Here is a 14,263-nt window from a genome sequence, read left to right as displayed (position 1 = left end):
GGGAGGGAATAGGAGGAGGTTTTGAATCTCCTTTAGAGGCAAATTAGTTTTATTGTTGTGCTTCTTGACTGTTGTGAGATAAGAACATTGCCACAGGGATTAGTATAGTGTTCCTGTGGTGCTTATCCAAGCAGCCAGGGTTTTATGTTAATGTAGGCTCTACTATTATTGTGTTTCCATCAGGACTGTGACACTAAAGACTTGTGGCAAGCAGAATCAACAACATCATCAAGACTGTTGCTTTGCGAGAAGGTGTTAACGTTCAAAGTTAGCCATTGTTATGTAAATTCAAGCTGAAAAGTACCCAGGGCCTTGCCTTGGCTACAAGTTAGAGCAAGTCCACCGGAGCCCAATGAGACATGGGTGCTGGCCCGCATAGAAGGAAACAGAAAAGTTAGACTTTTGGGAAAAACACTGGGGTAAATCCACAATGGGAATGGGGTACTGGAGTAGCCTAGCTCCACATTGAACCCTCCGCCCCCTACCTACCCTCACCACAGGGCCCCAAAGCCTGGGCAGTGGGTACGGAGTAGCCAGCCTCCCCCGACTGCTGCCCCTTTTCCCTTGGCCCTGGGTCTTACTCTGTGTACTCCAAGGAGGATTAAGCTCTCTGTCATAGACCGACTACCCTGTCGTTGACCGTTTCTGGCTAGTTAACGAGTTAGCGTTTAGCGCCGGTTCTTTAAGTTCAAGAAGAGATGAATGCAGAGAGCAAGCACAGCAGGCTACCAGACAGACACTGCAGACATCTCAGGGGAAGACTGGCTTCCATATGTGCCCGCCTGCTGCCTACTTTTTCTCTGTCAGACATATTTCTTTTGAAACTCCAGAAAGCTCAAGGGAGGAAGTGAGGCAGAAAGAGAGAGAGTGGAAGAGTACTCGCTGTCAGCACAACAGTTGCTTAACCAATGTTCCGACATGCTTGTTTTTTTTGCGAAATTGAAATTGAAAACTCCGGAAATTGAAATTAGAGCCAAGTGAAAAAAGGCAACTGTTAGACACTGAGCTGAGGGAATAGAATCTAGCTAAGCTCATTGCCAAAAGTTCATGTTTTCAGATGTTTTAGAAAGGTTATTCAAGTGTTATTTGATGATAACATGAAGGATAGTGGTTGGAAACTAGAGCATCGCTGTAACTTAAAAGGGGGTTCATGAACTGTAGGTGGTGTTGGTTCTGGTGGACTAATAATGAATGTGTATAACATTTTTGTTATGTATGTATTGTATATTTGTGATATCTAAACCTCCATTGTTTGTGCTTGTTGTCTATGCAGGTCTGGTACAGTGAGGCGGTCCAACACCAGTCCCATGGGTTTCCCTAAGGTTGGCTCTGGGTCCGCCAGCTCTGCAGACTGCAGCCCTCAGATGACAGGCAGACGTCTCTCTATAGGCAGCTCCCGCCCATACTCGCCTTCACCTCTGGGTAAGAACATGCCCCAACATGTCCCCATCTCATATCATTCAACAGGCCTGGCATCATAATCCTTTTACATTGAAACCTTCTGTTGACATCTAATGCAACACTGCATTAATATGTCTGTGTGTGTTTCTCTTCAAGTGGGCACAATCCCAGAGCAGCTGGGTCACTGTTGCTGTGGACACACTAAGGGCCACGAGTCCCGCAGCCGCAGCTCCTCAGGAGGTGAGTTCAGTAGACAGACAGACCGATAGAACAAGGTTGGGTTTCCCAAAAACATCGTAGCACTAAGATCTTCATTCATAAATGGACAAAATATGATCTTAGTGCTCTTGGGAAACCCAGCATAGGATGACTTAAAGAGCGACAGACAAGGGCAGCTACAGAAGTGTTTACATGTTCTTCCCTCTCTCCCCTCCCCTGAGGTGGATGTTTATGATTGACAAAAGCCATGAGTCAGGTTTTATTTTAAATAACAGGTATTCCATTAACACTCTGAATACAATACAGACTTGATGATCTGCTAAAGAAGAAACCAATACAGACTTGATGATCTGCTAAAGAAGAAACCAATACAGACTTGATGACCTGCTAAAGAAGAAACCAGAAGTTTCCGGGGTCTTTTTGAACTTCTCAGCAGCAATTCTGTGAATGAACAAGAGGCTCATAAAAACATTAACCTAGTGGCCCTTCAATGCTGCTATTTTTGACTTGGTTACAGTGGAAAAATACAAATTTCAAAACTGTAGAGCCATCTAGTGGTGAATTGTACATCTTCTCTAGATCAGTATGGGCCAACTCCACTGACACTATACTAACACTAATGTAACTGATGAAACTTAAACTTTTTACATTTACATTTACATTTAAGTCATTTAGCAGACGCTCTTATCCAGAGCGACTTACAAATTGGTGCATTCACCTTACTTTTACATTAAGTGATAAATTACTTGTATGAATGACTGTGTCTCCTTTAGGTTCTCCAGTGCCGTCGTCCCAGTTACTGGGGGCTCGCCTTCAGAGTGCCCCCACCCTGACCGAGGTCTACCAGACCAGACAGAAACTCCACAAGCAGCTGTCAGACCCCATCCAGCCCTCCACCTCCAACTACCCCCCCAGCCACTCCCCTCATCTGGGTCGCCCTGGCAATCTGGGCACCTCCCCCACCAAACACCTGGGCTCCTCTCCCCGCTCCTCTGATTGGCTGACAAAGTCACCGCTGCCCACCATCATTGGCTCCCCCACCAAGGTCGGTTAAGTTGATAACCATTTTGGCATATTATAATGATAAGCCCAATTCTGTTTCGCTACAGTCCTACTTACCACAACCTTGGAGTGAGTATTCCCAGTAACTGTTGACCTCGATGTCCCTGTTCAGCCCATCTCGGCCCCATTCAAGATCCCTAAGACGCAGGCGTCCTGTAATCTGATGGCCCTGGCAGACAGTCCCACACCCACTAAGACCCTGGCGGACGCACGGGACATCTGTGCCCACCACTGCACCCCCTATCCCAGTGGGCGCCAGTCTGCCCCTGAGGCCAGTAGGACCACCTTTGGCAGGTAATGTGACCACTATGGTCTTTCTCTTTCTGTGTGGGTAATATACACTACATGACCAAATGTATGTGGACACCTGCTCGTTGAACATCTCATTCCAAAATCATGGGCGTTAATATGGAGTTGCTCCCCCCTTTGCTGCTATAACAGCCTACCCTCTTCTGAGAAGGCTTTACACTAGATGTTGGAATTAGAGGTCGACCGATTATGATTTTTCAATGCCGATACCGATTATTGGAGAACCAAAATAAGCCGATACCGATAAATCGGCCAATTTTTATATATATATATATATATATATATTTGTAATAATGACAATTACAACAATACTGAATGAACAATGAAAATAAAATAATACATACATAAAATCTATTTAGTCTCAAATAAATAATGAAACATGCTCAATTTGGTTTAAATAATGCAAAAACAAAGTGTTGGAGAAGAAAGTAAAAGTGCAATATGTGCCATGTAAAAAAGCTAACGTTTAAGTTTCTTGCTCAGAACATGAGAACATATGAAAGCTGGTGGTTCAATATTCCCAGTTCTTCAATATTCCCAGTTAACTTCTTATGGCTGCAGCCCGACACCGGTACACTTATGACAACAGCCAGCTCAAAGTGCAGGGCGCGAAATTCAAAAGATATTTTTTTTAAATATTTAACTTTCACACATTAACAAGTCCAATACAGCATATGAAAGGTACACATCTTGTGAATCCAGCCAACATGTCCGATTTTTAAAATGTTTTACAGGGAAGACACAATATATAAATCTATTAGCTAACCACGTTAGCAAAAGACACCACTTTTTTTACTCCCAGTTTTTTACTCCATCAGTAGCTATCACAAATTCGTCCAAATAAAGATATAAATAGCCACTAACCAAGAAACAACTTCATCAGATGACAGTCTGATAACATATTTATTGTATAGCATATGTTTTGTTAGAAAAATTTGCATATTTCAGGTATAAATCATAGTTTACATTGCAGCTACAATCAGAAATTGCACCGAAAGCAGACAGAATAATTACAGACACCAACGCCAAATAACAAAATACTCATCATAAAACATTTCTGAAAAATACATAGTGTACAGCAATTGAAAGACAGGCATCTTGTGATTCCAGACAATATTTCCGATTTATCAAGTGTTTTACAGCGAAAACACAATAGAGCGTTATATTAGCTTACCACAATAGCCAAAAACACAAGCAATTTCCCAGTAGCAAAAGTTAGCGATCGTAACAAACAAGCAAAAGATATATAATTTTTGACTAACCTTGATTTTCTTCATCAGATGACAGTCCTATAACATCAGGTTATACATACACTTATGTTTTGTTCGAAAATGTGCATATTTAGAGCTGAAATCAGTGGTTACACATTGTGCTAACTTAGCTACTTTTTCCACAGCGTCTAAACAGCAACAATATTTTTCTGACACGTTTTCTGACACACATATTCTGACCAAATAGCTATTCATAAACATAAGTAAAAAATACATGTTGTATAGGAAATGATAGATCCATTAGTTCTTAATGAAATCGCAGTGTTAGAATTCTAAAAAATAACTTCATTACGACATCCAGCTTCGGTATAGCTGAGTACCCCAAAGTTGGGCGCCCACGACTAATTCACATGCACGACAGATATATGAATTAGCATCATAAAATGTTTCTTACTTTTGGTGATCTTACATCAGAATGTTGTAGAAGGTGTCCTTTGTCAAGAACAGTCGTTGTTTGGATTTAGAACGTTCATTTTCCCTCTCGATTTAGCACGCACACTTGCCAAGTGGCACAAAGCTCTCCAAGTCAACAAACGGAAGAGAACGGAACACGGCAAAACTCCCGAAAAATTTTCAATAATCTGATGAAACTATATTGAAAAAACATACTTTACGATGATATGGTCACATGTATCAAATAAAATCATAGCCGGAGATATTAGTCGTCCATAACGACAGCTAAACAGAAGGCAAATCCATGTCCCCTTTCGCGCGCTCCAGAAAACAGAAAATGGACGGTCACGTCATACAAAGAGCTTTTATTCCACCTCAGACCAAGATAAACACGAAATTTCTTCTCTCACCGCCTCTTGACATCCAGGGGAAGGTGTATGAAGTGCACGTAGACTCTTACGTATCATGCCCATGTATAGGCAGGAAGTAGAACAGAGCATCGATTTCAGACTTTCCACTTCCTGGTCAGGAAGTTTGTGCCAAATGAGTTCTGTTTGACTCACAGATATAATTCAAACGGTTTTAGAAACTAGAGAGTGTTTTCTATCCAATAGTAATAATAATATGCATATTGTACGAGCAAGAATTGAGTACGAGGCCGTTTGAAATGGGCACCTTTTATCTGGCTACTCAATACTCCCCCTGCAGCCCAAACAGGTTAACCTTTCTAGGACACACGTTCCGCTAGCGGAACCCCTGACAACATTCCGCTGAAAAGGCAGCGCGGGAAATTCAAAAATATTTTTTAGAAATATGTAACTTTCACACATTAACCTTTCTAGGACACACGTAACTTTCACACATTAACAAGTCCAATACAGCAAATGAAAGATAAACATCTTGTTAATCTACCCATCGTGTCCGATTTTAAAAGAAATGTTTTACAGCGAAAACACAACATATATTTATGTTAGATCACCACCAAATCCAAAAAACACACAGCCATTTTTCCCAGCCAAAGATAGTCACACAAAAGCAGAAATAGAGATAAAATGAATCACTAACCTTTGATAATCTTCATCAGATGACACTCATAGGACATCATGTTACACAATACATTTATGTTTTGTTCGATAATGTGCATATTTATATCCACAAATCTCGGTTTACATTGGCGCCATGTTCAGAAATGCCTCCAAAATATCCGGAGTAATTACAGAGAGCCACGTCAAATAACAGAAATACTCATCATAAACTTTGATGAAAGATACATGTTTTACATATAATTAAAGATACACTGGTTCTTAATGCAACCGCTGTGTCAGATTTCCAAAAAACTTTACGGAAAAAGCACACCATACAATAATCTGAGACGGCGCTCAGATAGAAATAACATTTCTCCGCCATGTTGGAGTCAACAGAAATAGTAAATTACATCATAAATATTCCCTTACATTCATCAGAATGCACTCCCAGGAATCCTAGTTCCACAATAAATTGTTGTTTTGTTTGATAATGTCTATTATTTATGTCCAAGTAGCTACTTTCGTTAGCACGTTTAGTACACATATCCAAACGCTCGCACAGATCCAGGCGAACGTCGGACGAAAACTTCAAAAAGTTATATTACAAGTCGAATAAACTGGTCAAACTTAGTAGAGAATCAATCTTCAGGATGTTGTTATCATATATATCCAATAACGTTCCAACCGGAGCATTTCTTTGTGTCTATAGAAGTAATGGAACGCAAGTCGATATCATGTGGAATGCGCGTGACCAGGACCTGGCACTTTGCCAGACCACTGACTCAAACAGCTCCCATCCGGCTCAACATCACAGTAGAAGCTTCATTCAACGTTCTACAGACTGTTGACATCTAGTGGAAGGCGTAGGAAGTGCAAACAGATCCATATCCCACTGGGATTTCAATAGGCAATGAGTTGAAAATCGACCAGCCTCAGAATTCTCACTTCCTGTTTGGATTTTTTCTCAGGTTTTTGCCTGACATATGAGTTCTGTTTTACTCACAGACATCATTCAAACAGTTTTAGAAACTTCAGAGTGTTTTATATCCAATAGTAATAATAATATGCATATATTAGCATCTGGGACAGAGTAGGAGGCAGTTCACTCTGGGCACGCTATTCATCCAAAGTGAAAATGCTGCCCCCTATCCCTAAAAAGTTAACCTAGTAAAATCATCAACCATGTGTAGTTAACTAGTGATTATGTGAAGATTGATTGTTTTTTTTAAGATCAGTTTAACGCTAGCTAGCAACTTACCTTGGCTCCTTGCTGCACTCGCGTAACAGGTGGTCAGCCTGCCAGGCAATTTCCTCATGGAATGCAATTTAATCGGCCGTAATCGGCGTCCAAAAATGCCGATTACCGATTTATGAAAACTTGAAATCGGTTAATCGACCGATTAAGTCGACCTCTAGTTGGAATATTGCTGTGGGGACTTGCTTCCATTCAGCCACAAGCATTAGTGAGGTCGGGCACTGATATTGGGCGATTAGGCCTGGCTCGCAGTCGGCATTCCAATTCATCCCAAAGGTGTTCGATGGGGTTGAGGTCAGGGCTCTGTGCAGGTCAGTCAAGTTCTTCCACACCGATCTTGACAAACCATTTCTGTATGGACCTCGCTTTGTGCACGAGGCCATTGTCATGCTGAAACAGGAAAGGGCCTTCCCCAAACTGTTGCCACAAAGTTGGAAGCACAGAATTGTCTAGAATGTCATTGTATGCTGTAGTGTTAAGATTTCCCTTCACTGGAACTAAGGGGCCTAGCCCAAACCATGAAAAACAGCCCCAGACTATTATTAGTCCGTCCGACTGCCAGATGGTGAAGCGTGATTCATCACTCCAGAGAACGCGTTTCCACTGCTCCAGAGGCCAATGACAGCGAGCTTTACACCACTACAGCCAACTCTTGGCATTGTGCATGGTGATCTTAGGCTTGTGTGCAGCTACTTGGCCATGGAAACCCATTTCATGAAGCTCCCGACAAACAGTTATAATGCTGACGTTGCTTCCAGAGGCAGTTTTGAACTCTGTAGTGAGTGTTGCAACCGAGGATAGACAATTTTTACGAGCTTCAGCACTCGGCGGTCCCATTCTGTGAGCTTGTGTGGCCTACCACTTCGCAGCTGAGCCTTGTTGCTCCCAGACATTTCCACTTCACAATTACAGAACTTACAGTTGACCGGGGGAGCTCTAGCAGGGCAGGAATTTGACAAACTGACTTGTTGGAAAGGTGGCATCCTATGACGGTGCCACATCGAAAGTCACTGAGCTCTTCAATAAGGCCATTCTACAGCCAATGTTTGGCTATGGAGATTGCATGGCTGTGTGCTCGATTTTATAAACCTTTCAGCAACGGGTGTGGCTGAAATAGCCGAATACACTAATTTGAAGCGGTGTCCACACACTTTTGTATATATAGTGTATCTCTTGCTCATCTCAATGTGTTCTGCATGTATTTCTCTCCCCAGGTCTGTCAGTACTGGCCGTCTGTCTGAACAGCCAATCAGAATCACTCTAGGGGGACAGCCCTACCAGGGAAGCACGGACAGCCTCAACACAGAGCGGCCCATGGATACAGGTAAATAAACACACACTGACACACACACACTGTCCGAGTTTGTCCTCACTGGTATAATTAATGGAACAGATGTTTGTACCGTTAATTAGAAAACAGCTGGAGTTTAGTAAGAAATAACCTAGCTAGTAGACTGACCTGTACAACAATGGTTTAGTAGATGACACTTGTCATTGTCCCAAAGAACAACACAAATACAAAGACTCACCAGTCTTTTTGCTTCATGGCTTCTCGCCCTGCATGAACTGCTTGGATTGGCTGCTCTGACAGGCACTTCCTGTGAGAGCTTGATTGGCTTAGTGTGAATGACCGCCCCCTCCCTCCCTAGCCCCAGCAGGACCGTTTGGGCTGGCTCAGCTTCAGGGCGGGGCGGCGAGTCCCCGGACCGTTCTCTTCACCGTGGGCTCGCCCCCCAACAGCAGCACCCCCCCTACCTGCAGCCACCTGGGCACCCGGCCACGCACCACCTCAGGTGAGACCGCTCTTTGCGTCAGCGGCTAACCTGCTAGGCTAACCATTTGCTAAACCCCACTTCCCAAGGCTACACCCTCCTAGCTAACCTGCTAACGCTAATTTCTATGACCACTCAATGTTGCCTACCTGGAGTGAAGCGCTCACTCAGGGGTAGTGGTTCCAATGCCAGTCCCCTGAGGTACATAACTGCAATTTAGTGGGCAATCTCTCTCCCTCTCCTTGTGCTGTCCATCTTAGTGGGTACATTCAATAATAGTCTGTCTCCGTGGACTGAACATTGTTCTGGGAAAGAAATTTAAAAATATATCTTAAAATCTGAAATTCTCTAGAATTCAAATTCAACCAATGAAAAGAGCAATCAAATTATGCCAAAGTGATAGGTCTACATAATGACTCACATGAACAATAAAGTTATATCCTTCTCGCCTTCTCTCGCTCTCAGTGGGCTCCAACAGTTCGGCAGGCTCCCTGTGCTCCACCAGTGGGCGAGTGTATGTGGGCTCTCCTCCAGGCATGGCAATTGGGACCCCTCCCCAAGGGGTGGCAGAGGCAGGTCCCAGCAGCCTACGCTATGTCGCCTACGGTACCTCTCCCCCCAGCCTGGATGGATTCATCACCTTTGAGGCCCCAGAGCTGCCTGAGGAGACACTCATGGAGGTGAAAGAGGGGACCTTGTGTGTGTGTGTGTGTGTGTGTGTGTGTGTGTGTGTGTGTGTGTGTGTGTGTGTGTGTGTGTGTGTGTGTGTGTGTGTGTGTGTGTGTGTGTGTGTGTCATTTCTATTTGCACACGTCTTTATGTAACATCTGACCTGTATCATGTGTTTGTGACTATAGCGAGAGCACACAGACACTCTGATGCACCTACGGATGATGCTGTCCTTCACTGACTGTGTCCTGGATATCGCAGCGGTGCGAGCAGGAGGGGCAGACTTGGGTATATCGGCTGCCTCCCTCTACCCCCCTCAGGAGAGTGTGGTAGTGGACCAGATCAGCCAGCTCAGCAAGGAGTGGGGGTAAGGGAGAGATCAAATATGCAGGGAGGGTCAGTTTAACTGAATGTATTTTGGTTTTAGTTCGGACCCAAACCTGTTGCATTTCGTCATAGTGATGCACAAAAAACATTGTTGTTTCATCACAATTTTTTAAAATGTGAAAGAAAATGATTTTTTTTTTAGAAAGAAAAGCCATGGAAAGAAGTAAGATGTATAGGTTAGTAATGTGTGCTGTACTGCCCTCTACAGGCAGGTGGAGCAGCTGGTGCTGTACATGAAGGCTGCCCAGCTCCTGGCCTCCTCCCTCCACCTGGCCAAGGCCCAGATTAAATCAGCCAAGCTCAACCCCTCCAGCGCAGTCAAGCAGGGTAAGACAGAAGTCCCCAGACCGGTAACAGTGCCATTACACTATAGTATTTATGGAAGATTTATTTATTTTTTAAACGGCATACTAACTTAAAATATCAATAGTATCCAGATGCATGTATAATACTTAGATATTATTATTTTAGTTTATTTTGAGCATAACTAGCTTTCTCTCCCCCTCCCTCCCCTTCCTCAGTGGTGAAGAGTCTGAACGAGCGTTACAAGAGCTGCATCTCCCTGTGTCGGCGGCTCACAGACAAGCTGAACCACTTCTTCTCCGACAAGCAGCGCTTCGTAGACGAGATCAACAGCGTGACCGCAGAGAAACTCATCTATAACCACGCTGTGGAAACGGTGCAGTCTGCAGCTCTGGATGAGATGTTTCAGCAGACGGAGGACATAGCCTACCGCTACAACAAGGCTGCCATGCTGCTAGATGGCCTCTCTAAGATCCTCCAGGACCCTGCAGACATTGAAAATGTGGCCAAGTGTAAGTATCCACCCATCGTCCTCAACTATAGATTGGATACCAGTCTGTTTCTGCCACACCATTGATATGTCATGTATGGCCAAAGGCACAAATCCATCTGACAACCAGGCTAGACTCCCCCAACAGGCTCTGTCAGAGACCAGACTAGCTTATCACATTGTAGTGTATCAGAGACTCTGGTGTAGTGGACATGGATATTAATATGGACAGTCAAGTGTGTTAACTAGAGTCTCTTGAGAACAATCCCTTTGACCTCTTATTTGACCACAGGTTTGCTTCAACCACTTAGTCTATCTCTGAGCTGCATTCAGATGAGGCTTCAATCAGATTATGTTTAGAGTGCACTATGGTGCTTTAACAGTGTGGCATGGCAGCCAAGGCATTGTGACATGGAACAGCCGCTCCAGTGACTGTGATCTGACTGTGTTTGTGTCTCCTCAACAGACAAGGCCAGTGTGGACCGGAGAATCTCTGCCCTCTGCTACTGCACCGTCACACTGTACGAGTAGCAGACCACACACACACACACACACACACACCAGGGGCAGCTGTGACCTCCCTGCCCTCCTTCTCTGCCCAGAGGGACCACTCTCTAACCTAACCATAGAACCTTGAGAACAAGCACAGAACCCCAATGTTCACTCACGTAGCAGTCCAAGCACCTTTCAGATTCTTTATCTTTTTCTGAGTTTAAGCAAACAGCAACACGACAGATAGTATTAAACCTTCTTTGGCATCACAGACTGACCACTGAAGTGCACGAGAGATGATGCACACATTCACTACCAAAGATGATCCAATGATCCTGCAACTGAGACATTCACAGGACATGAACAAGACGCAGGCATCTTCTCGCATGCTGTCTGTCAACCGACTCCTTGAAGAGAGTGGGATGAGGACACACACCACCAGATCAAACAAACTACCCAGCTTTTTGTTTCTGACTTGCAGGATTTTTTAATTATTTTGTACCAGAAGAGAGAGATTGACATGAGGACAATGACAACCCAGAGACTTATACACCGATGAAAAAGACAACTTTTTAATGCAAATCACAGTTATTATAATAATGTAAAGGTTTTTACTCTGTGTTATTAATGCTGTTGTGATTATTTATTGGTTTGGGATAGAAGAAGAAGGATGATGTGATGCCGTCTGACATCGTCTTTAGTATTGAAGTGGAAGGAAGGAGTATATGAGATTAGTCAACTTAAAGGCAGGCAGTCTGGCCAACACTGTAACAAATACACACACACTCAAACGCCCAAACACACACTTTACAATACAAGAATACACACACACACCGTTGTTACACACATGGAAGGAATCCTGAAGAGCAAAGGAATCTGTAGATTTGTAATTAGATCTTTTTGTTCATTTGTTAGCTGAAGCACTTTATTGTGAAAAGTTGGGGGGGACACTTTAGGTAAGAGAAGTGTGAAGGCTGCGAGCTGTAGCTCAAGTGGGTTAAAGGGCTGGGGGGGGTCTCACACTCTCCTCAGCCTGCAACACCACTCGCCCTGCCACAGCTCTCCCTCATTACTGGGCAACCTGCTCGCATGCTCTCTGAATATGTGTTGCTGTGGAAATAGGGTGAGGGGTCGTATGACACATCCAGTCTCTACACACCACTGGTGGGCTTTTAGAATACTATGGTAAGAAGAAGCCTGTGGGTGACAGAGAATCAGACTAAAATTGATGTTTTCTTTGCCTCTGGAACTTTTAGCGGTGACCAGCATTGGCATTTGGGGAGGAGGGGTTCCGGATCAGTTAACCAAGGGGGCACCCCCCTCTCCAGGGTGAATCAAGACAAACAGTCAAATTACTTGAGTAGTTACCTTAAGTTTCATTTTCGCTAAATAATACAGAAACAAGCTTTTTTATGTTCATACATGAATAACTGTAGCTAATTTCCTTGTAAATTGATGTTTGCAAGAGTGTAAAAAATGTGTATGTTGTGCATGTGATTTTGTTATTTTGTTTACCTAAGTGTGTGTGAGAGCACAGTGAGAGAGTGAGGGGGTCAGTCAGCGAGACAACACCATTGGATGCCCTGCCTCTCAAAGAGCACAACCATTTTTATGTACATAGAGATTTGATATGCCCTTTTACCCACGGGTTCAGTCAACCTACCTCCATTGGAGGTCCCTGGCACAGAGGAAGGTGCCAACCACACGGCAGCTGCTCAGAAGATCTTCACACAACTTCCTCTTTATACTAGGACTGTTCATATACTATACTGGATATGAGAATTCTGTGTGGAGAGATCAAATCTACGGTGTATTGGAAGTAAAGAAAGGCAGTGCCTAGCAACCATTCAAGTCTGCTCTCTCCCCAAGCATCTGCTGTGCTCGCAATACAATAGTGTTAGTGAGTCTGCACACTTCAGGTATGCAAAAGGCCAGTGATCATAGAAAGTCCATTACAGAAGAATAGCTGCCTCATAAACCTGTTTGAAAAGTGGGCAGACTCCTTTGATTTTCTATGTACAAGTGTGAATAGTGTGTAATGCATAAACTTGCAACTGGTGGCCACTAGTTTTTTCTTATGATGTACTGTTCTTTTTTAATAGACATATCCAAGTTTCTGTGATTTATTTTGGTTTTGTTCTTCTTGTGCCCTCTCCCCTGCTGGTGAGCACTCTGCACCACAAAAAGCCTTTTCTGCACACTGAGTTGAGGGAGAAATACAGTTAAAACAATAGTCTGTCTGAATTGACCTAATACATGCATCTATTTATAGCGCTGTGGTTTTAGGCCACACTCCCTCTCTAGCAGTAGTTTATGAAGAATGGAGTACTAACGATGGACTGTTTTAGAGACAAACCATTGGTACTAAGCACATGTTATATCCCGTAGAGTGAATGTATTTACCCTCCCTGTCATTTGCACCTGAAGCTGAATGCATACCAACTCTTGTGATGGTCAACCCCCCCCCCCCCCCCCCCCTGAACCGACCATGAAAATGCAACTGAATTTCCACACACCTATTTTTCACTGAGAAATGTTAATGTTTTACTTGATATGTGTTAAAGGGCATCTTTCTTTATGGAACTCTACAAATGCAGCCTTTGTTAATTAAAAAGAAAAGTTGGAACTACATGCATGGTCTGTCTTACTTCATGGAAAATACTAATATAACATTTGTGGGTCCTCAAGGGACCCCATTTGAGCCAATGAGCAGTCATTTTGACTCAAACATTCAATAGATTGAGCCAAAATCCTTATTTTTTTGCACAACATCAATATACAGCTTCAAAGTATGTTTCAAACCATCATGTCAATTTCATCGACCATCAGTCCATAGTTCTGGTGGTGGTTACATTTCTCCAGCCCCATTCCTCAGCTGGATTAACTTTTTATCATCTGTAACAAGAATCCCCATCCATACAGATTCTGATAACATAATTAGCTACACAAGGGGCTCATTCTCTGAATATCACCTAATAAATTAACAGGATTCCAAAATCACACGGTTCTCTATAGAACTATTCTAACTTGTCCAGTCATTTACTGCCAAATAGAAGGTGACAGATGGGGAGGAAGGGATATTTTAGGACTGTTACTGCCTGTTTTCTGAGGACACAGTCAGCAAATTATTCATCCTTGAAACAAATTCTGCATACAAATTGATCTAGTACACAAACTGTTTGTGGCAACCTTCTAATCTCGACTTCAGCTGTTGA

General features: G+C 43.3%; 1 protein-coding gene across 3 annotated transcripts in view; it reads left to right on the top strand.

The window, feature by feature from the left end:
- Positions 1–13,677, top strand: part of LOC120028305 (serine/threonine-protein kinase ULK2-like) — a 79,300-nt gene extending 65,623 nt beyond the window's left edge. For 2 of the 3 annotated variants that reach the window (XM_038973507.1, XM_038973509.1), the window contains 11 exons: positions 1,274–1,422; positions 1,558–1,641; positions 2,394–2,665; positions 2,795–2,976; positions 8,150–8,259; positions 8,585–8,728; positions 9,173–9,387; positions 9,565–9,743; positions 9,972–10,090; positions 10,285–10,578; positions 11,023–13,677. In XM_038973507.1, the coding sequence (XP_038829435.1) occupies positions 1,274–1,422; positions 1,558–1,641; positions 2,394–2,665; positions 2,795–2,976; positions 8,150–8,259; positions 8,585–8,728; positions 9,173–9,387; positions 9,565–9,743; positions 9,972–10,090; positions 10,285–10,578; positions 11,023–11,087 (1,813 nt within the window). In that variant the 3' untranslated portion in view covers positions 11,088–13,677. The remainder of the gene's footprint in view (positions 1–1,273; positions 1,423–1,557; positions 1,642–2,393; positions 2,666–2,794; positions 2,977–8,149; positions 8,260–8,584; positions 8,729–9,172; positions 9,388–9,564; positions 9,744–9,971; positions 10,091–10,284; positions 10,579–11,022) is intronic. The other variant, XM_038973508.1, reaches the window with a different exon arrangement.
- The last annotated feature ends 586 nt before the right edge of the window (positions 13,678–14,263 follow it).

This window comes from Salvelinus namaycush, chromosome 34 (assembly GCF_016432855.1).
Source record: "Salvelinus namaycush isolate Seneca chromosome 34, SaNama_1.0, whole genome shotgun sequence".
Lineage (NCBI taxonomy): Eukaryota > Metazoa > Chordata > Actinopteri > Salmoniformes > Salmonidae > Salvelinus > Salvelinus namaycush.
This window is presented reverse-complemented; position numbering and strand designations above follow the sequence as displayed.